Source organism: Cetorhinus maximus, chromosome 7 (assembly GCF_964194155.1).
Source record: "Cetorhinus maximus chromosome 7, sCetMax3.hap1.1, whole genome shotgun sequence".
NCBI classification, from domain to species: Eukaryota; Metazoa; Chordata; class Chondrichthyes; order Lamniformes; family Cetorhinidae; genus Cetorhinus; species Cetorhinus maximus.
In genome coordinates this window covers 64,369,318-64,391,151 of record NC_135885.1, presented here as the reverse complement: position 1 = coordinate 64,391,151, position 21,834 = coordinate 64,369,318, and the positions used below count along the sequence as shown (strand labels likewise).

At 41.5% G+C, this 21,834-nt stretch overlaps 1 protein-coding gene across 2 annotated transcripts in view; it reads left to right on the top strand.

The window, feature by feature from the left end:
• LOC144682833 (interleukin-1 receptor type 1-like) overlaps positions 1 to 21,834 on the top strand; it is a 64,140-nt gene that overhangs the window by 19,140 nt on the left and 23,166 nt on the right. For both annotated transcript variants that reach the window (XM_078545602.1, XM_078545603.1), the window contains exons 2-6: positions 2,694 to 2,779; positions 11,483 to 11,720; positions 13,397 to 13,583; positions 19,649 to 19,820; positions 20,915 to 20,980. In XM_078545602.1, coding sequence (XP_078401728.1) covers positions 2,698 to 2,779; positions 11,483 to 11,720; positions 13,397 to 13,583; positions 19,649 to 19,820; positions 20,915 to 20,980 — 745 coding nt within the window. In that variant the 5' untranslated portion in view covers positions 2,694 to 2,697. The remainder of the gene's footprint in view (positions 1 to 2,693; positions 2,780 to 11,482; positions 11,721 to 13,396; positions 13,584 to 19,648; positions 19,821 to 20,914; positions 20,981 to 21,834) is intronic.

Sequence of the window (21,834 nt, the reverse complement as noted above, 5' to 3'; positions counted from 1 at the left end):
ATAGTGCACCTGTGTCTAACTGTCATTTACTTTGCCTGTCTTCTTTCAGTCAGCTGCAAACCATACAGGTCCAAACTGCAACTAACTGTCTCAGCGAACACCCAGATAAATTGAAACCAGAGAACTCGCCTTAGTTCCACCCATCTTCATGTCAACATAGCCTTCTCTGGGCTGTCCTCATATGTCTCATTTACAATTTCTTCTTTGACCTAATGAAGTGAATGGGTTTTACAGTGTTTCAGGGTTTACTGAATGCTTTTAAACTAATTTAGCTTTAACTTCCAAAACAAAACCATCGCTCTGGGATCTCTTGTTCTTACAAACACTGCTGACATCGCATCTCCAGCTCCTTAGCTAAGTCCACCGTTTTATGAACTCGCCTTTCCAGCTGTTAACCTCTTAAATCAACATGGTCCCAACCTTTTGAGGGCAATAGCCTCCAAGCTTGCTTTAATTGCAATTATCCCATTTTTCAGTTAAGCATTAATTCCTAAAAACTAAAAATTATATACCAAAACACCTAAACCACAAACTAAATATTTGCAACAGTGTGTGATTAGAAAAATCAATAACACTATATCTAAATATGGCAGATGGATTAATTTGCTACAACTAGATGAGATCCCAGCCAAATTATAGTTGTAGCAAAACTACCTAACTGTTAAGCTTACGCAGTACCCCATGGAAATTGCATGTTGTAGCAATATTATCTGTCATGTATAGGTGGTTTAGGAAATCGATTCAGTTGCTTATTTTGGAATGCTTAGCAATTTGGATATAATAAAAGGAATGTGTGTGTTTATATACATATACTTGCATTGTGTGTTGTGCTGTAGGAAGTAGTGTGAGTTCTTTTCCCTCCCCCAATTTCCTGCCCTGAAGGCTCTGATTTATGTTGAAATATGAGTCCTCAGATGGTGATAGCTCTTGCTGGCGTGCTCAACTGCCCTTGTTTCATGAAAGCTTAGGAAGTCTGGGTGTATCACATTCGAGTCTGATCCTGTCCCTTTTTATTTGTTCAAATGCATTTTTTTTTAACAGCAGGATAGCATTCAAAGCATGAACTTTGGCTGATTTATATTTTGTTTTCCAGTTCACCACCTTCCAACTGCCAGATTTCCATCTAGGCACTGACAGCTAAACTTTTCTAATAAGTGTAGCCTTTTTGAACGTTGAGTAGAGGCTCCGCTTTGAATGCAATCAGTGATCCTGGTGCCTATTTTAAGTGTTTGTTCCCTTGAATGTCTGCAAAAACTCCAGATTTGAGTTGTTCCTCAGGTCCCTTTGCATCTCACCAAGCTCAGTAATGGAGCCCAGCCCTGTCCCTTCTGTACCCACTTCAATTTTCCCAGCTATTCAACTGGGGAAAATTTCTGCTGGGCTTCCTAGATCTGGGGAAGGTGGGAGAGTGAAATGAAGCAGAACTTTTAACACTAAAATAAAAGCTAAACACTGCAGATGCTGGGAACCTGAAATAAAAACAGAAAATGCTGGAAAAAAATCAGATCTGACAGCATCTGTGGAGAGAGAAACAGTGTTAACGTTTAGAGTCCGTATGACTCTTCTGGAGAGCGGAAGAGAGCTGTCTTCAGCTCTGAAGAAGAGAAACGTTAACTCTGTTTCTCTCTCCTCAGATGCTGTCAGACCTGCTGAGTTTTTCCAGCATTTTCTGTTTTTACTTAAGAACTTTTAACAGCTCTGATGAGATTCGTCTGTACCTTATCTGAATGCATGACTTAGCACCCCACCCACCCCTCATGTTGCTGAACTTGTATCAATTTTATGTCTCTGTATACTAGATAATCATAGGGCATAATTCTTGTCGGGAATGTACTTGAGTAAGCTAGCAAGCTTTTAAAAATCAAACTCGAAAGTAGCCTCGGCTGAATCTATAGCCTGGTGTGTAATGTACTATTATTGTGTTTTAATAATTGTATAGACCAATAGTTGTGTCTCACCTCTAACTGTATCTCTGACTTAAACACTTTAGAGATTGCTGAGATTCAGTTTTGCAAACTTCTAACTCCTTGTGCCATTTTGATGACATCACCGCCTTCTTTCCACATGTGCACAGTTTGCGCTAATGCAAATAAGATTTTCCAGCTGTGTCAGGGGTTAGTGTTATCACTTTAGAAAGAAGTTGGGGGAAAGAAGCTTGAAATTAACAGAACAAAACCAAAAAATGCTGGAGAGTGCTGATTGCTTGCGATTCATTTTTAAAAGGGGCTGCAGATATGAGACTCATTCCCAAAAAGTTACCAGGTGCCAAGTAATTAGATTTTTCATTTTTGAAATTATGGGAGATTTATTTACAATAAATTAACAGAAGCATCTTATTTATTGATTCCAATTTAAAATATTTAATGTATGTATGCATACAATCTTTGGTATTTGTGCTACCTTATCTAGCTGAAGAAGAAAACCGTAAAACATTCAATACAAATACAAAACGAAATGTCACTAATGACTGCATCACCTTACAAAGGAGTTAGTGAGAATAAAAAAGGAGCCCCCGAAAATCAAAATGCAGCCCTCAAGAAAATCTCTCAAAGAGCCTTTGAAAGAAAGGTATCTTGACATCTGGGTTGAATGTCATTTTTCTGGGAACTGTGGGAGTTGATATGAGTTTGATTGATATCTGTGATTTTTAAAAATTGATGCATGTTTCCATTCTTTTTGTTTATTAATTGCAGGAAAATGGCTGCTTCACTTTTTGTCACCCTCTTTGGACTCTTTGCATTGGTGTCAGCCTTGCCTCAACAATTGAGTCCCACTAAAGGTAGGTGAAATATTGTAAGAAATGTTGTATTACATGATTATACTCTGTTTGTCTTCATTACTAAAGAGAGTAATCACAGAAAAATCTAGGTCTAAACTTTCCTATTAATCAAAAATGACGGTGGGTAGATGTTAATCATACTCTGTAGATATGAGTGTAAGAAGGTTGTGTATACATTCAACACCTATAAATCTTGTGTGTGAGATGTTAATGGAAAGTTAAGATTTTCCATTTGTGTAGATTTTTAAAAAGATAGCTTAACTTGTACCTCTTGTATTTTTAAATGGTGACCCAGTAGGATGTTTACAAAATTGATGAAGATTGTTATATTTTTGGATTTTTTAGATATTTTTGACTTACTCAGCAGCTGCTCCTATGAGTCTGCTTCGCATTGCAAACCAGTGTGTGTCTATATATGCAAAGTATCTAGTATTGTGGTGTCACCTAGAGTTACGGTATAAGCTTCATTAAATTTATGGGAGACTTATTGTGTTCTTTGTCCTTGGATAGTGGAAGAATTAACACTCAATTGGATTGTGTAACTTAGTAAACCTTATTGTATTTTATATTCTAAATAATAGCAAGTCAATAAAGCAGATTTCAATTGGTTCCAAATCTTCTTACATTTCACCTCTTCTAATATTAACAAATTTGGCTTGCTATCCCTAATACAAACCTATATGCGAGGTAACTTCTGACCAATGTTCCCATTAAGTTATACATGTGCATGGCTGCACAGCAAGTTGAATGGTACCAAAAAGGCTGTTCAAAAGTTTGCTGGAACATACTGCATGCATATACGGCTACAGAAAAATTTAGAAGTTCCACACGTTGAAATAAACAATCTTGCACAACAAAGCAAATTTGTGTCAATGAACGCACAAAAATAGAGGAGCTGGGAGTATTTGCCTGAAAACTACCTTCTTACTCATTAAGTTCAATTCTGAATATATTAAATCAAAAGCTGTGTCATTTGAGTTGAACAAAATGTATCAAGTTAAGGTGATGAAGTCCTGAATCTTGGCGAGATGTTTGGCAGAAATTTATTTGCACATGATAACCAAGTCCTTTACCTTAACTTGATTGATTTCAGAGCAAAGCAAATAATCTATTTTAGGTATGGTAGTGTAGTGGCTATGATACTGGATTTGTCATTTGGAGGTTGGAGCCAAAAAATGTTTAAATTGAATTTGATATAAAACTAGTAGTTATGAAAGCATGGGAAGTATAGAAGTTTTGGACAGTTTTCTGATATTTGCAAATTTTAGTTATTTGCAGTTTTGGTGGAACTACCAAGGGCTCAAAGACTAGAAGCACACTCCATATGTTGGAAACTCTAGATAGTTTCAAATATTTCCACTAGCATCAAGCTATTGAGAAATGTTGGCTATCTCTTATTTAAAAATTCTATAAAGAAATTCCGTTTAAAGGAACTTCATCTGTGGTTTTTCTTATCTTTGTGGTTTGATTCAAAATTACTTTATTTGTGATTTGAGAGTGATGTCTGCTACTCAAAAACTTTAAAGTAGATTTTCAACTTGTTGTCCAGGCACAGAATTGGCATTGTAAATGGGCTACATGTAGTAGAAATCATCTGGTTTTCATGGATTTCAGTGGTGGCATGTTGAAAACCCACAACATTTTCTGGGCATGAATAATATGAATTACCCTTTAAAAATGATGTAGGTGTGTAATGACAACCCCATGCATAATTCATGTGATTACTATTTTCCCAGGGCAGCATATTAGATTATATTTGTATTACAAGGAATTCTCTTTTTAATTTCATTCTTGGGATGTGGGCATTCCTGGCAAAGTTTCATGTATTGCTCATTCTTAACCACCCAGAGAAGGTGGTGTGGACTTTCATTAGTAATTGTTTTCAACTGAGTAGCTTGCTAGGCTACTTCGAAAGGCATTAAGAATAGGACCAGAATCACATTGGTCAGGCTGGGACATTAGGGGACCAAACAGGCTTTGTGCAATACAGCAGTTTTCTTCTGAGCCAGCCAGATGTAAGATCACAAATTACCAGGCCTATTGAATTTATTTTCACAGTTTGACATGGCGGAATTTGAACTTCAGGCTTATGGATTACTATAACATAACCGCTACACTACCTATTTGACGAAGTAAGAATGCGATTCTTTGTCTCTGGGTGCTGCCCATTTCTATTAACTGAGAAAGACATCTGATGGAAGCTCAAAATATAATAGCCATTTTGCAGAAATTGATTATGCTGTTATTGTTAGCGTGCTAGTGGATTTTCAAGGGGGTCAAAGAAGTGGCACCTAATGTTCTAAATAAAATTTCAGTTGGTAGCACTGATGCTTCTGAGCCAGATGAAACCCAAGTTTTATCTCCACTCCATAATTTGAGCTCATGATTTAGGCTGACTCTTCAGTATTGAAGGTGTGCCCCATGATTGGACATGCCATCTTTTGAATGAAATGCTAAACTGGCTCCTGGGTGTGTGAGGTCCAAAGGTAATAGACTTGACACAATTGTAGTGCTCATGGGCTGGGGATGGGAATGGGAGCAGCCATGATTTGAAACTTGTGTTTCCGGAGGGTGATGCTGGATCCCACTGCCTCCTGAATGCAATGTGATTTTCAATGTGAGGCCCCTCCTGGTAGTCGAGAACCCAAATGCCTCCAATTAAGTTCTTGTTAAGTTAGTTGTTCCTAATTAAAAGGACTCAGTAGAGCAGTTTCAGATTTTCAATTGCCAGTCATGAGGAAACGCAGTTCTCCAATGTGTCAGGGTGCACCTAGTATGAACACAGAGGGAAGCCATTACAGCTAATGGAGGCACTGAAGAACTCATTTAAAAGAATGAGAATAATGCTCAGCTGCTCAACCAGTGATACAGTGTTGCTGTATAAGTGCTGAGAAGCTTATATTTCTCAACATTGAAAGGTTGGAGTCCTCCATGGGGCATCAGGCTGCGGGCATCACCTGGGCAGCAGAGGTTGGCAGAGGAAGCCCTGGTGAACAGGTGAATGCCAGCTGAGGGAGTCTGGCGTATAGGGTAAATTCATCCATTTTGAGACAGATGAACCAACACAAGTGCAGAGGGCATTGGGCTTTGCTGCCATCAGTGGATTCCTTCAGGCCCAGAGGGTAATTGATTGCACCTCTTCATCCACTTCAAGTCAATTTGTATAATCACGTTGTGCAGCACACAACAAATGACTACAATAAGAGATACCCTGACTGGCTCGTACTGGAGGGCAGCACCTGACCCAATGGATGTAGCCACTGACAAATGAGCCAGCCAGATTCCTCAGCAAAAAAGGCTTCCACTCATTGAATGCCCAGCTGGCCTATGACCACAGGCAGTGCCACTTGCAGCTCTGTGCTTGGTTCCCAGGCAGCTGTCATGATTCCTTCATCCTGCAAGAATCCCAGGTGCTGCATCTCTTCAGGCTCACATCAAGATTCTGAGAGTGGCTGCTGGGGAATAAAGGTTATGCTCTGAAGAGATGGCTCCTGATGCCTGTCCGGCACCTAGACATGGATGCAGAGAGACATGACAACCAGAACCATCTACTAACAAGAATCTGAATTGAACCGCTGAAATCTTGAAGATGTGCTTCTATTGTCTTGCTGGGTCAGGTGCTGCCCTCCAGTACGAGCCAGTCAGGGTATCTCTTATTGTGGTTGTTTGTTGCGTGCTGCACAACGTAATTATACAAATTGACTTGAAGTGGATGAAGAGGAGGATCTGGAATGTTCCAACCTCTGAGGAGGAAGATGAGAAGGGGGTGCTCCAGAAGATTCCACGTCTAGGTATTGGAGGGAGATTGCCGAGACCCTCCCAAGCCTCTCAGTGATTGACGGGCTGGCATGACTGCAAGGGCAATTTTCACTCAGTGATGCTTCACCTGAGTAGCTCCCAACCCTATGGCAGATGACTGCAAAAGTCAATCTCTATCAGAGAGGCAAATTACCTGGCAACACGCACACACATATCAATCCCATTACCACCCAGTGACATCAAGCATTGGGTCTCCATGGCCACTGGTGCCCCGCATCACAGAGCATGGAACTGCATCAAGCGCCACCCCCCTCCTCTTAGCTTTCACTTCATTCTTCACAGCAAGTTACAAAAACACGAGTCTGATCGATATCATCATACATTATTATTATTGAAATGAGATGAATCAATTAAAAAAACAAACACAGCAAACTTCACCCAGGTGACCCATCAGGTGGCCTATCAAGGGAGAAGTTGTGGTAATGTCACTAGCGATCCTGGAGCTCAGGCTAATGCTCTGGGGACATGGGTTCAAATACCAGCATGGCAGCTGGTGGCATTTAAATTCAATTAGTAAAACTGGAATTAAAAGCTAGTCTCAGTAATGGTGACCATGAAACCATTGTCGATTGTCATACAGACCTATTTGGTTCATTAATGTCCTTTTAAGGAAGGAAATCTGCCATCCTTACCTGGTCTGGCACACATGTGACTCCATACTCTCAGCAATGTGGTTGACTCTTAAATGCCCTCTGAAATGACCTAGCAAGCCACTCAGCTATGATGTCTAGAAGGAGTGAAACCAGATGGACCATCCAGCATTGACTTAGGCACCAGAGACGACAAACTCAGCCCTGTAGATCCTGCAAAGTTGTCCCCTCTAACATCTGTGGGGGCTTGTCCCAAAATTGGGAGAGCTGTCCCACAGACTAGTCAAGCAACAGCCTGACATTGTCAGTAAGGCATGATTCTGTGTATATGACTATGTCCCAGACACCACCTTCACCACCTGCCGTGGAACAGGTCATAGCCACCCGATGTGGCGACACAGTGGTATACAGTTAGGAGGGAGTTGCCTTGGGAGTTCTCAACATCAACTATGGACCCCCTGAAGTCTCATGACATCAGGTCAAACATGGGCAAGGAAACCTTCTGCTGATTACCACCTACTGTCCCAGTACTCCCCTCAGTACTCCTCAATGTTGAACACCAATTGGAAGGAGCACTGAGTGTAGCAAGGGTACAGAATGTACTCTGGATGGGGGATTTCAACATCTGTCACCAAGAGTGGCTCGGTAGCACCACTACTGACTGAGTTGGCTGAGTCCTAAAGGATGTAGCTGCTAGACTGGGTTGGCTGCGTAGTGAGGAAACCAACAAGAGGGAAAAACTCACTTTACTTTGTTCCCACCAATTACCTGGCAATGTGGAAAATTGCCCTGGAATGTCTTGTCCACAAAAAGTAGGACAAATCCAACCTGGCCAATTACCGCCCCATCAGACTACTTTCGATCATCAGTAAAGCAATGGAAGGTACTGTCGATAGCACTATGAAGTGGCACGCGTTCAGCAATAATCCGCTCATTGCTCAGTTTGGGTTCCAACAGGGCCACTCAGCACCTGATGTCATTACAGCCTTGGTCTAAACATGGACGAAAGTGTTGAGCTCCAGAGGTGAGGTGAGAGTGACTGCCCTCGACATCAAGGCAGCATTTGACAGTGTGGCATCAAAGAGCCTTAGCAAAACTGGAGTCAATGGAAATCAGGGGAAAACACTCCACTGGTTGCAGTCATACCTAGCACAAAGGAAGATGGTTATGGGTGTTGGAGGTCAACCCTCTCAGTCCCAGGACATTGTTGCAGAAATTCCTCGGGGTAGTGTCCTTGGCCCAACCATCTGCTTCATCAGAGACCTTCCCTCAATCATAAGGGCAGAAGTGGGGATGTTGGCTGCAATGTTCACTATTCGTGACTCCTCAGATACTGAAGCAGCCTATGTCCAAATGTAGCAAAATCTGGATAACATTCAGGCTTGGACTGATAAAGGGCAAGTAACATTCGCACCACACAAGTGCCAGGCATTGACCATCTCCAACAAGAGAGAATCTAACCATCTCTGCTTGACAGTCAATGGTATTCACCATTGCCAAATCCCCCACTATCAACATCCTGGGGATTACCATTGACCAGAAACTGAATTGGGCTAGCCATATTAATACTGTGGCTACAAGAGTAGAGCAGATCAGAGACTGGGAGGTCTGCGAAGAGTAACTCACTTCCTGACTCCCCAACGCTTGCCCACCACCTACAAAGCACAAGTCAGGAGTGTGATGGAAACTTTCCGCTTGCCTGGATGAGTACAGCTCCAATAACACTCATGAAGCTTGACGCCATCCAGGGTAAAGCAGTTGCTTGATCGGCACCCCATCCACAAGCATTCACTCCCTCTACCATTGCGCACAGTGGCAGCAGTGTCTACCATCTACAAGATGCACTGCAGGAACTCGCCAAAGCTCCTTAGACAGCACCTTCCAAACCCTCGACCTCTACCACCTAGAAGCACATGGGTAGCAGATGCATGGGAATACCATTACCTGGAAGTTCTCCTCCAAGCCACTCACCATCCTGACTTGGAACTATATTACTGTTCCTTCACTGTCACTGTACCAAAATCCTGGAACTCCCTTCCTAACAGCATTATGGGTGTACCTATACCACATGGACTAGAGCATTTCAAGAACATGGCTTCATCGCCACCTTCTCGAGGGCAATCAGCAATGGGTAATGGGTGCTGGACTAGCGCCCATGAACGAATAAAAAATATCCCATAAATGAATTTTAAAGAAGGTGTGGTGCCTTGAGCTCATGCACACTCCTTTTGAGGTGCTTTTCCTGTGGTCTGAGGATGAGGGTGAGGCAGCCAGTTCCATTGTGACTGCATCCAGCTGAGATGTCCACAGCTAAGTCTTCATCTTGAATGTGCTCGTGGGCCTCCTTCACAGGCTACTGAACCTATGTCCTTGCAGGGGCGACCTCAATGGAGGAGCTCATGCGCTCAGATCTGTGAACCATGATGGAATATAAGCTGTACTTTTCTGATGCTCCAGAAAGACCCTCTTTGTTTGTGACACCTGAGGTCCAGCATCTTTGCCCCTGAGGATATGGCTGTGCCTGCTCTCTGCCCTTGGAAGGGGGCTATCTACTGCTGACTCTGCCTCATTCTCTACGTCCTGCTCACTGGTGATGTGCTGTTCACTCAGTGCTCCCTGCTGTCATCCAGGTCCCACCGAGGTGAGTGTGCCTGCATTGGTGGATAATGTGGAGGTATAATGTGATTCTGTAGGCTCTGTGGTTTCTCCCCCCATGCCCTGCACCCCTGCTGAGGAGTCTGGCAACATCTGCACTGGACTACTTTGTTCTGTTGCTGAGGGAGGTCCTGCAAAAAGGTGATGATGAGAATTTGGATGACAAGCCACAGTGTGCATTGGACAGGAGTTATCTCCATTTCCTTCATCTGAAGAGGGAGGTACAAAATGGTCCTGCTCTGGGTGGTCACCAGTTTGGCCATCTCTGATAGACTGTACTGATGGCATCGGTACAATGTCCAGCGTTGTTGATTGGAAACCATCCTTGGCCCAGGTACATTAGGAAATTGTCATGTCAAAATTGTGCCACGTCACTGATATTGTGAATGATCAGGAACCGGAAATGATCTGGTAGAAAATCCAGCCCTTTGCCCCTCAGAAGGTTATGGGATCATGCTATGTTCAGGCCATCTGTGTATAATTTTGGCTGACGTTCCAGTGCACTACTGCGAGACTGTAGTACTGACAAAAATGCTTTCCTTTGGATGAGACATTAAACCAAAATTCTGTCTGCCCTTTCAGGTGGTTGTAAAATATTCATTTGAAGAAGAGCAGGAGTTCTCTAGTGTCTTGTCAACTAATATCCCTTAACTTACCACACTAAAGCATTTTAAGTCATCGCTGATCTCATTGCTCTTTGTGGGATCCTGCTGTGTGCAAAGTGGTAATCGTGTAAAAACAATTTGAATCTGACAAACCTAAATGATTGTAATGTAATCCTTTCATTGTGTTCTGAGATTGTGAAAGGAGCTTATATAACTGAAGGCTTCCCCCTTCTTTCAGAGACTGAAGGAAAATGAGAATTGTCCCATTGTTCTGCTCCATATCACCAAAAGAAAACAGTTCAGCAGCAGTACTGCTGTGGGCCTTTTAAAGTGTTGTATAAATATAAACTTTCTTTGAAATCACACTTTTATTTCTCTGAATCTCTTTTGTCTGCTGTGTTTCCCACATCGCACAAGTGACAACATTTCAAAAGCACTTCGTTGGTTGTGATGCACTTTGAGACGACCAGTGGTCATGAAAATACAAGTCGTCCTTTTTGGTCCGTTTCTCCTTTCTCTTTTTGCTCCTTTCTTTGTTCCCACACCCGCTAGTTCCAAAACAAAACTTCGACTTTACTCTAAGAACTTAAAAAATAGGATAGTTTTTCTGGTAGTTTTCTTTCTGATTAGTTTTCATGGATGAACTTAAGTTGATTTTATTACGATTCATTGAAGATGAGGTGTCTGTGCTTTAAGAAAATTAATAGCCCAGATTTAAGGGTACTGCACTGAAATGGGCCTCTAATTACTGTAAGTTGCCGTGCAGAAGCCCATTTGACATTTGTGTGGGTAAGCGTAAGTGCGGACCTCTCCCCTTTTTATCAGCGCTACATGGAGTTTTGTAATGAATGCAGTTTGATCCTGATTCATTTAAAGGTATCTTTATGAGAGGTTTAGGGCTTCACTGACCAGGAAAGATTATTTTTTGTTTTTAAATGTATACAAGTAAGGATTAGACAGTTATTGCGTTTTATAATAATACATCTGCTTTCCTGTGCCTTTAACTGTTGTTTCATTTTATTTTTGTTTTATAGAATCATGCTTAGACATGGGTGTTGAATTGAACCACTACTTTGTTCTGGAAAGAGAAGGAGTTATTTTTAACTGCCCTGAATTGAATACAAAACAGAACTACAGTGTTATGTGGTATAATAATGAAACATTTGAAGTAATTACAGCAGACAAGGAGAAAAGGATACATGTACAGGATGATTTGCTTTTGTTTCTTCCAGTGTTGTTGGAAGACACTGGACACTATACTTGTGTCGTAAGGTAAGGAACCATAGGCCTAACTTAAAAGTGGCGAGACCATGCAGACTGCAGCTGTGCCTTCTAGGTCCAGAGCTGCTCTAGATTATGCTCCAAGGCCATCTGCAATTTCCTGCACTGAAAGTCAGTAAGTTTCTAACAATCATACTGCAGCCCTTGGAATAGCACTGTGTAGGAGCACAAGGAAATGTAAGAACACCCAGGGAACACGTAGGAGTGATTAATTGCCTTTGTAAGCCATATGGCATGATTTCATTTACAAATGCGATTTGAAATGTTTTTGTTGGTCGTGTTTTTATAATGATATAAAGGCACCAATCACTCATAAGGGATTGTGCATTTTGTGGGCTCATTTATTGAGACGATGCACATGGGAACATATTTACAAAGTGTTAAAGCTTGAAGACGTCAGAACTGCAGAGCTGTATATGTGCTCTGCTGAAAGCAAAAGCGTAACTAAAACTGGGTGCATGACACATTTTAGTGCCAATTCATGCCCCCCTCCCACCACCCCTTTTCTTTCTAGTGCCCTTAAAGGCATATTGCAACAGTGTTTGCTTTTATATTTCCATTGTAGCCAAGCGGACACTGTGATGGTCAATGACAGAAGGGAGGTCAGGCATGGGACTGTTAGTGAACAGGGAACAGGGCTTGTCGTTACTGGTATCACACTTGAATAAGTTCTTTACATCCAAGTAGAAAGGGACTGTCTATATTGTTTCCTAAGTTCCTCTTCCTCTTTTTCCTCTTGCTCCTCAGCTACTCACTGTACAGCTGGGGGTAAATATTGTGCCCTCATGATGGTGAGATTGTGTAGTATAGAACGGACCACCACAAATCTTGACACCTGCTCTGCTCAGTACTGCAGGATTCCTCCAGAGTTGTACTGGCAGTAAAAGTGGTCTGCTCTACCATATTCCGTGTGGCAGCATGGCTTTGATTGTATGTATGCTCTGCATGTATGCATGAGTTGTATACTGGAGTCATCAGCCATGTGGTCAGCAGATAGCCTTTGCTGCCCAGTAGCTATCTTTTGGTTTGCCATGATGACTCGAACGCTGTTGCAGTGTGGACTGTCATAGAACAAAGATATCATGACTGTTGTTAGAATACTGGGCATTGACCTGCATGATTCGCTGCCTTGGGTCACCTACCAGCTGAGCATTGAGGGAACCCAATCCCTTTTTGGCCCATTGTACAGAAGAATTGCAACAACTGCAAAGTGACGTACATGCAGTGAGTTTCATCATGGGGAGACCAGGAACCTTGCTCCACCTGTTAGTCTCTGGTAAGAGAATGAAATGTAGTCAGCTCCCCCATTTGAATAGATGGCCTCAGTGACCTCCCTTACAGTAGATCACAAACTGTGAGATATTATAAACATCTCCAGCTCCAGTCGTAAAAAAGCCAAGCACGTCAAAGTTCGTTGCCAAGGTCACATTCACAGGCATGGGCAATGTGGTCCTTGCAAAAGTGCAGGGATGGTGCTTGGAATTCTAGCAATTCATAAAATCTGATAGTGTTTCATCAGTTCTCTCAGGACAGTTTCTTGTTGAAAAATAAATGCAGAGTTTAAATATTTTCTCCTCCTTTCACTATTCAAGTAATATAATTTGTGTGTTGAAAGCATCAGTAATTGTGTATTAAAATCATTCTAACACTTCATTGTACGCTGGCAGGTATCCAACATGTAGCCAAAAATTTGCTGTTTCGTTAACAGTTACTGCCTCTACCAGTCCTTCATGTTTTCAAAGTAAATTTTTCTACGGGTCCTCATCGTATATGGGGATTTCTAAAAAGATTTCTTGTCCTGATATCGATAACTATGTAACCTCAAATGAAGAATTTGAACTACGTTGGTACAAGGTAAGGAATAGTTTAATGTCTAAAGATTTATGTATAACATTAACCAGTTTACTGATGGAAGTTTCTGTGTCACCTAAAATAATTTAGGTACAAGTCAGGAGTGTGATGGAATACTCTCCAAAGTCTGGATGAGTGCAGCTCCAATAACATTCAAGAACCTCAACACCATCCAGCTTGTCCACCACCATAAACATTCGCTCCCTCCACCACTGGTGCACAGTGGCTGTAGTATGTGTCATCCACAAGATGCACTGAAGCAACTTACCAAGGCTCCGTCAAAAGAATTTTCTAAATCTGTGACCACCACCACCTAGAAGAACAGGGGCTGCAGGTGCCTGGGAACACCACAACCAGCAAGCTCTCCTCCAAGCCACATACCATCTTGACTTGAAACTATGGCTTGGATCTTCACTCCTGAGGTGCGGTTGCAGAACTGGTAAATCTCCTGGTTCGCTGCAACCACCTTGGGGAAAATGTGCCCCGAGTGGCAGGATCTTCATTCCAGGGGGGTGGGTGCAAGGTGGTGTCAGCTCTGCCACCCCCTTGGATGCAGATCGGAGGTGGCCAGAAGGGCTACCGAGTGGTGAGACAGGCTGATTTAAAGGCCCGTCTCCATTCCATGGGTCTTTGTCCCAGCTGTTTTGTTAAATATTAGGCCCTCTCTGCCTCACCACTCATCCCATCAGTCCCCCACTCATTCCCCATGCCCATACATGCTAACTCATGCCAACCCATGCTCCCCACCCGCCCCCAATGACCCCTTATGCCAACTTAGTGCCAATTCATGCCCCCCTCCCATCACCCCTTGCATCCTCCATGCCAAATCACCCAGTATCCACCATGGACATACCTCAGGAGCTATGCTGAGATGAAATAAAGTAAAATTACAAATATCTATTACATACTTCACCATACAAAAAAACCACTCTCGTTTATGAAAGCCCATTCAACACATTTAAATCCCTTCAAGTACTTAAACTTTTATTAAAAACAAACACTTGCATTCGTAACTCCATATCAAAGACAGCTAACCCTTTAATAACCACTTGGAGATATTCATCAAACTCTGAACTTACTGTGCACCCACTGTGATACTGATAGGTTGGGGAAAGCACTCAAGCAGTAATAATGCTATTATTAATGGCACTTAGGGTTATGTGAACAAACATCTATTGAAACTGCAAACAGTTTTTTTTAAACTCAGTCACAGGCAGTCTGGTTTTTCAATTTTTAAAGGGTAGACTATTTAAATAACTTGACATCTTGACAGTTCCACATTCCTTAGCTGCCCTTCATGAGCATTTACATCTACTCTAAAAATTCATAATTCACACACAACTGTATAAGGTCCTTGCTGCAGTGAAATGGGGTCTGTTTGAACTCAGCGCTAAGTTCAAATGGTCCTGCTGAGTTTGGGTTTCCCATATTTGAGTGTTATGGCCCTCCCCCTTTCTCCTACAGGCGAAAATAGAAGCTGCCGGAAATGGGGGCAGGACTTCCAAAGGCAAGTCCCACCCTCCATTTGTAAAGATCCCAGGAGTCTCCACGACTCTGTGAAAATCTAGGCCATCACCATTCCTTCACTGTTGCTGGGTCAAAATCCTGGAGCCTCCCATCCCAATCACCCTTAGATTATCTGCAGCAGGTCAAGAAGGCAGCTCACCACCACCACCTCGAGCAATTAGGAATGGGCAATAAATGCTGGCCTTGCTAGCATTGTTCAATTCCCATGAATAATAAACAAAAGAGGTGTTTCTTTAGAGCTGTATCGAGGACACACCAAAACTAAAGGAACTAGAAAATTGCTTGGATTTTTGCTGCACATATTCCCAGTTTTCCAGGTAGAAAGCCCATATGTTGGCTGGCACAAGCAAATAGAAAAGAAATGGGGAAACAGCCTTAATTGCATCTCTTTCCATTTACCCCGATGAAATATTGGACACCAGTGTTATTTGTTAAACTCTGGCATTCAAAACAGAGGGATGAAAAAGATGGTGCAAATAAGAATGGCTCTAAGCACTGCTATATATACCTCAAACAGATGGAAATCATTTTTCAGTTTTGAAATGGTTTATGTGGTCAGCTCTGAGGCTGTTGATCTAGCAATGCTGTTTCTGATGCTAAGAAGGAAGCCTTCAGTTTGGCAACAACCCTGGGATAGGAAAGTAAGTTGGGTTTACAGAGTATCTTTGTGCAGGTGGATGTCCCACTCTGCCAGAGGTGGATCCTGGCTGGAGATTCTAGGCTCATGTTTAAAACTGTTGTTATAGATCATTACAAATTTGCTATTTTGTGAGCATTAAAAGAATGTAGCTGAATTAATTTTATGTGTTGTGTGTTTGGAATGTTTTATGTGTTGTGCAACTTGCCACCCTTTGTAGTTGGCTAAATGGACTAAACCTTAAAAATTACCACCCCATATATTGGCCGTGACCAGCTTTGTTTCCAAATTTCTTGGTAACATTCCGAGATCTCAACTTTAAGGGATTGACCCTGAAACTTACGGTTAAAGATTTGCTCATTTAAGTAATTTAAAGCGTCTATTCCTGCTCTGCATGTTTTCTTTCCATTGAAGTTAAACTGGACTCTGGATCCCTGCAGATCTTTAGGACCTTCCCCGAAAGATCACGTGAATACATAAATGAGTATCGATAGTGGGTGGGGTAGGGGTGAGGAAGGGAAAATCATAGTGACCGTTTTGAAGTGGAGAGTCATTCTATTTTGGAAATGCCTCCTTAGTTTTGTTTTAAAATTGAGGCTTTTGAATAATTATTTTTAAAGTTTATGTTGAACTTGAATTTTTTTTGCTGTGTTTCTGATGAACAGCCTGTTAAATTGTAGCACAGGTTGCTCTCAGATGTGGAAACAATATTGGGCCCAATTTTGTCCCTGTTTGAGGCGGATACTGGTGAAAGCAGGGCAAAAACCATGATGCACTATTTGTTGCTCCCTTTCAGTAAACGTCTGGCACTCTACAATTTTGAAGAGGAAACAAGTAACCAGTGCTCCCAATCAAAACAGACAAGAGGCTACTTGAATATGCAAATTGGAGTTCTGCACTCCCTGTATAGCCCTGATGCAATGTTGTTGTTCTACTAGACACAGAAACCTAAGTAATAGGAGCACCTTTGGCTTCACCTTCCCACGCTATCCCCACATCCCTTAATTCCCTTAGTAGCCAATTCCACTGCATAGGATGGGTGCTCAGTGTATGCTGAAGGCTGCTTTGAAAACTTTGCAGGAATGATTCTTTGTGGTGTTGGGAAAAGCATGAATGCACCTCCTGTCTCTGCAAAATTATTCTTCCCAGTTGCCAGTCCTTTGCGCCTCAGTATTGCCTTTCCCCCTCCACCCTCTCACCTTTTGAAGGGCTACTTTTTCCTTGGCTGTATGACTTTTGTGCCACTCTGGTAAGCTGTGTGGAAGCATTTACTCAGTGGCTCCCTGGAAATGTTCTAATGAGGCAGAGCCATGAACCAGATTTTGTGCCTCATGCTGGTGTGATCACTTGATTCGCCACCAAAAATGCAAATCAACCCCAATACCTTCTCGAGGAATTGATAGTAGTATTACCAAACTCAATATAGCTTAGAGTTTTAAATCCCTAAATAGCCTTGGGCCTGTATTTTGAGTGCATATCACTGAGTGATAGAAGTGTTTCATGTACTAATGGGAAATACAATTGGATGAGTGTGAAGTGAGAATGCTCTGACTGACTTTCCCACTTCCCCACCTCTGACTCCTTTTATTGTCTCTCTGCCTTGGAACTCCAAGGCTTCCCCTGGGTGAGTGGGTCAAGGTTGAGGTGTCATTCAATTGTGGCCAGTCTTTCTCTGTTGTTATTGGCTATTTTCTCTTATACAATGGATGAAGAAAGTGACAATGACTTGTGGTTGTGGAAGTAGTCAAGCCTAGGTGAAGACCATAATGGATGTGATGATGGGAGCATGAACTAAACTGTTGCAGATCATGAGAGGCTGGCAGTGGAATGTGCATAAAAAGAAGTGATTGCGGGAATGCTTACACAAGAATTGGGAGCTGGAGTAGGTCATTCTGCCATTCAATAAGATTAAGGCTGGTTGGATTGTGGCCTTCACTACACTTTCCTGTCTGCTTCCCCTATAACCCTTCACTCCTTTGATCAAAAATACATCTAACTCAACCTTGAACATATTCAATCACCCAGCCTCTACTGTCATGGAGGTCTACAGCACAGAAAAAGGCAATTGGGCTCATCGAGTCTGCGCCGGTCAAACAAGTACCTAACTATTCTAATCCCATTTTCCAGCACTAGGCCCATAGCTTTGCATGCCCAAGCATCGCAAGTGCACATCCACATGCTTCTTAAATGTTATGAGGGTTTCTGCCTCTACCACCCTTTTAGGCAGTGAGTTCTAGATTCCCACCACCCTCTGGGTGAAAAATTCTTCCTCACATCCCCTCTCAACCTCCTGCCCCTTACCTTAAATCTATGCCCCCTTTTCCACCAAGGGAAAAAGTTCCTTCCTGTCTACCCTATCTATGCCCCTCATAATTTTATACACCTCAATCATGTCCCCTCTCAATCTCTTCGCCTCCAGGGAAAATAACCCCAGTCTATCCAATCTCTCCTCATACCTAAAACACTCCAGCCCAGGCAACATCCTGGTAAATCTCCTCTGCACTCTCTCTAGTGCAATCACATCCTTCCTATAATGTGGATTCCAGAACTGCACGCAATATTCTAGCTGTGGCCTAACCAGCGTTTTATACAGTTCCAGCATAACCTCCCTATTCTATGCCTCGACTAATAAAGGCAAGAGAATATGGTCTCTAGGAAAGAGAATTCCCCAGGCTAATGACACTCTAAGAGAAGTTTTCTCCTTACCTCAGTCTTGCATGGGCATCTTGGTTGGGTGGATTTATTGGAGTTAAAAAAATAAATCTCACTATCTTGTATGCACTGGTGGTAAACTGTTGAAGCATTTTAACATAACAATTGGAAAGTGAAGTTTGCTGTAGTTTTGGAAAGCACAGTTGGTCCTTTTTACCTTGCTAGAGCTGGCAAAATCATAAAACTTGTTGTAGCACCATGGGTCTGTGCAATTGGAACTGAGTAAACTGACCACCTGCTGCCTTTGCTGCTGTATTGTTCCTGTGGGATCATTGTGCTAAAATATTTGCACATGGGTGTTCTCATTTACCCTATAGATTTCTAAGTCCCTATCATTGCCCTGACTTGGCCCCCATCTCAGTTCATCTTCTGCTGAAATCTTAATTCCTGCCTTTGTTATCTGTAGAATCAAATATTTCAACACACTCCAGGCTGCTTTCGCACATCCTACCTTCCGTAAACTTGAGGACATCCAAAATTCTGCTGCCCGAGTCTTAACTTGCACCAAGTCTCATTCTGCTATCATCCCTGTGCTCGCTGATCTACATTGGTTTCTGGTCAAGCAACATCTTGACTTTAAAATTTTCATCCTTCTCCTCGAATTCCTATTTAGCCTTCAACCCTTTGAGATGTTCTGCACCCCTCTAATTCTGGCCTCTTGTGCAATCCCAATTAGAATTCCTCCACCATTGATGGCTGAGCCTGCAGTTGCCTAGGCCCTAAGCTCTGGAATTCCCTCCCTACACCTCTTTGCCTCTCTAACTCACTTTCCTCCTTCATTTCACTTCTTAAAACCTACCACCTTGACCACCACCTAATATCTCCTTATGTGGTCCGGTGTCATACTTTGTATTATGATGCTCCTGTGAAGTGCCTTGGGATGTTTCATTGCTTTAAAGGTGCTATATAAATATAAGTTATTGTTGTAGATGTATCAGGCATCTTTAGCTGAGGTTCTTTCAGACCAAGTGCAATTTACACTTTCTGCTGTTTAACCTTTTTAAGTACAGAAATATCTGCCCTAGCAATAGCAAACATCTAGTGAATAAGGTTTCAGGTTGACTCTAGATCTGCCAAAGATGGGTGTAAATTTTGGTTCTGCCAATTTTCTACTGTGGTTTTAGTCAGTTCAAAACGTCTGACATAGGGTAGCCCGACTCTATAATAGTAATTGTGTTTGATTTTTTTTCAGAATTGTGAGCCTGTTGCATATGGAAAAAAATATATCTACCATAAAGGTGACCAGCAACTTACAGTAAAAAATGTGGAGGCATCAGATGCAGGAATCTATGTCTGTGAACTGTGGTTTATGTGTAATGGTTTACAGTACAGAACAACAAGAACCATTGACTTTGATGTTAAAGGTAGGTTTGTTGTGTTCCAAGACAATATACATATGTTTGTCTTGGAAGAACTATGTAGAATTTATTAGTGAAAAGATTAATACTGTAATAACTGGTTAAAAAGATGCATGGTATAAACTTTCAAATTGTTTTTTTTTGCCTAGCACAATAAATGCTTTCTGATGGAAAGCATATCACTAGCGTTACCAGGCATATATAACAGCATTTCTGCATGGCTGTCAATTGCACCAACATGAGGGTCCCTTGAATGGTAACAGAAAAAAACCTGCATGCTCTCCACCTCCATACTCAAATCCTTCACTCTCAGTGTACTTATTAAAATTTCTCTGCTAAAAAATTACTATAAAGGCAACAGATAGAACTAATACTTGTTTTTTTTTTCTAGTTGACAAGATTAGATGATTGAAAATGTCATTTAATTTTTTTTACTTAGGATTATAAATTATTTAACTTAACTCACTTATTTAAAAGGTGTCTGGATAAGCACCTTAAGTGCCATAACCTGCAGGTCTACGGACCAAATGCTGGAAAGTGGGACCAGGCTGGGAGGCTTGTTTTTTGGCTGGTACAGACATGATGGGCAAAGTGGCCTCTTTCTGTGCTGTAAACTTTTTTTCTATGATCTATTGCTACACCAGAAAAAATATACCTGCTATATTTTTCTCAACCTAAAAAGGAACACTTTATGATCTCTTTCCATAGTTTTAAATATACATGTGAAGGTCCTAACAATTTAATGGATTAAATGCACAATTTTTTTTTCAAAAATCAAATGAATAAATGCTTAACCATTAAAACATACTGAAATGATTGACTCCAGCAGATTAGATGTTTAACGAAAGCAATAACACCACCTAGTTGAATAGTTTAGCTTCTCATCATCAGTTCATGCCTTTCTGACAGGCTGAATATAGCACAAAGCAATAATGTATGGTAGAGTATTCTAAGATGTACCTTTCATTTATATCTACAGAAAATTGTAATAAAAAGCGTTTTTAATATTTGTCTTAAATATGCTTAATGTCAATTAAATATAGTTCTCCCAAAATGCCTCACTTTATTATTTTGCTCATAGAAAATGTTTATTTTCACAGGCTGTAAAGCTAGTGTCGGCCCAAAAATTATACATCCAAAAAATGGTACAATTGAACTAGAACCTGGTAAGTTGTTTTTTTTCTGAGGAATGGACAAGGTTATTTTTGCTGCACTTTCTGATTATCAGTTCCTGATCTGGCTCCTTTCCTAATGTTTTTTATCCCACTCTCCGAATAAGCCTGGATTGAAAAGTTATTTTAGGTATTAGTTACAGCAAGCCACAAGTTGAACAGCAAACCATTTTGCTTTTGAGGAAATAGTATGGGATACCACTGCATGTTTCTAATCTCATTGAGCCTGTTGAAAAAATGCTATATAGCCGTGTAGCAGTACTTGACTTAAATTTTGCAGATATGTTTGATTCTTAGTCCAAGTTGAAGAATTGTTTTGAGATGCTTAATCCTCTTATGGATTAGTTAGTGTTGTTGCACGCTAAACACCATGAAGCTCAATGGAAATTTTTTTCAGAAGGAAGTGGTGGTGAAGGATGATCAGGGAATATGGGTGTGGTGAGAAATACAAGGAAGTGGTGATGACCTTATTAATTCATCGCAACATCAGGAGTGGAGACACCATGAGCAAGATCGAGAGAGCTACAAATAGATGCAGATGAGTTGATATGGAAGGAGAATTTTAGAGTAGAAAGAATGATGAACTAAGAGGAGAGAGGATCAGGCTATCCGAAATGGAGATTACAATCATTGGGAATGAGGAATTGCTCCATACAGTGTCTAAGAAAAGAAAAAAACCAAATGAAGCTAGCTAGTAAAGGGAGCTTGATAAGGATGTAACCAGGATTTATTAAACTTCTTACATTGTGTATTCTGGAGCTTGTCACAGCCAGTCCTGACTGTCATGTGTATATTTCAATGTCACTCAGATGACCTCTGTCCCATAATCTTATTAAATATTACCAGTG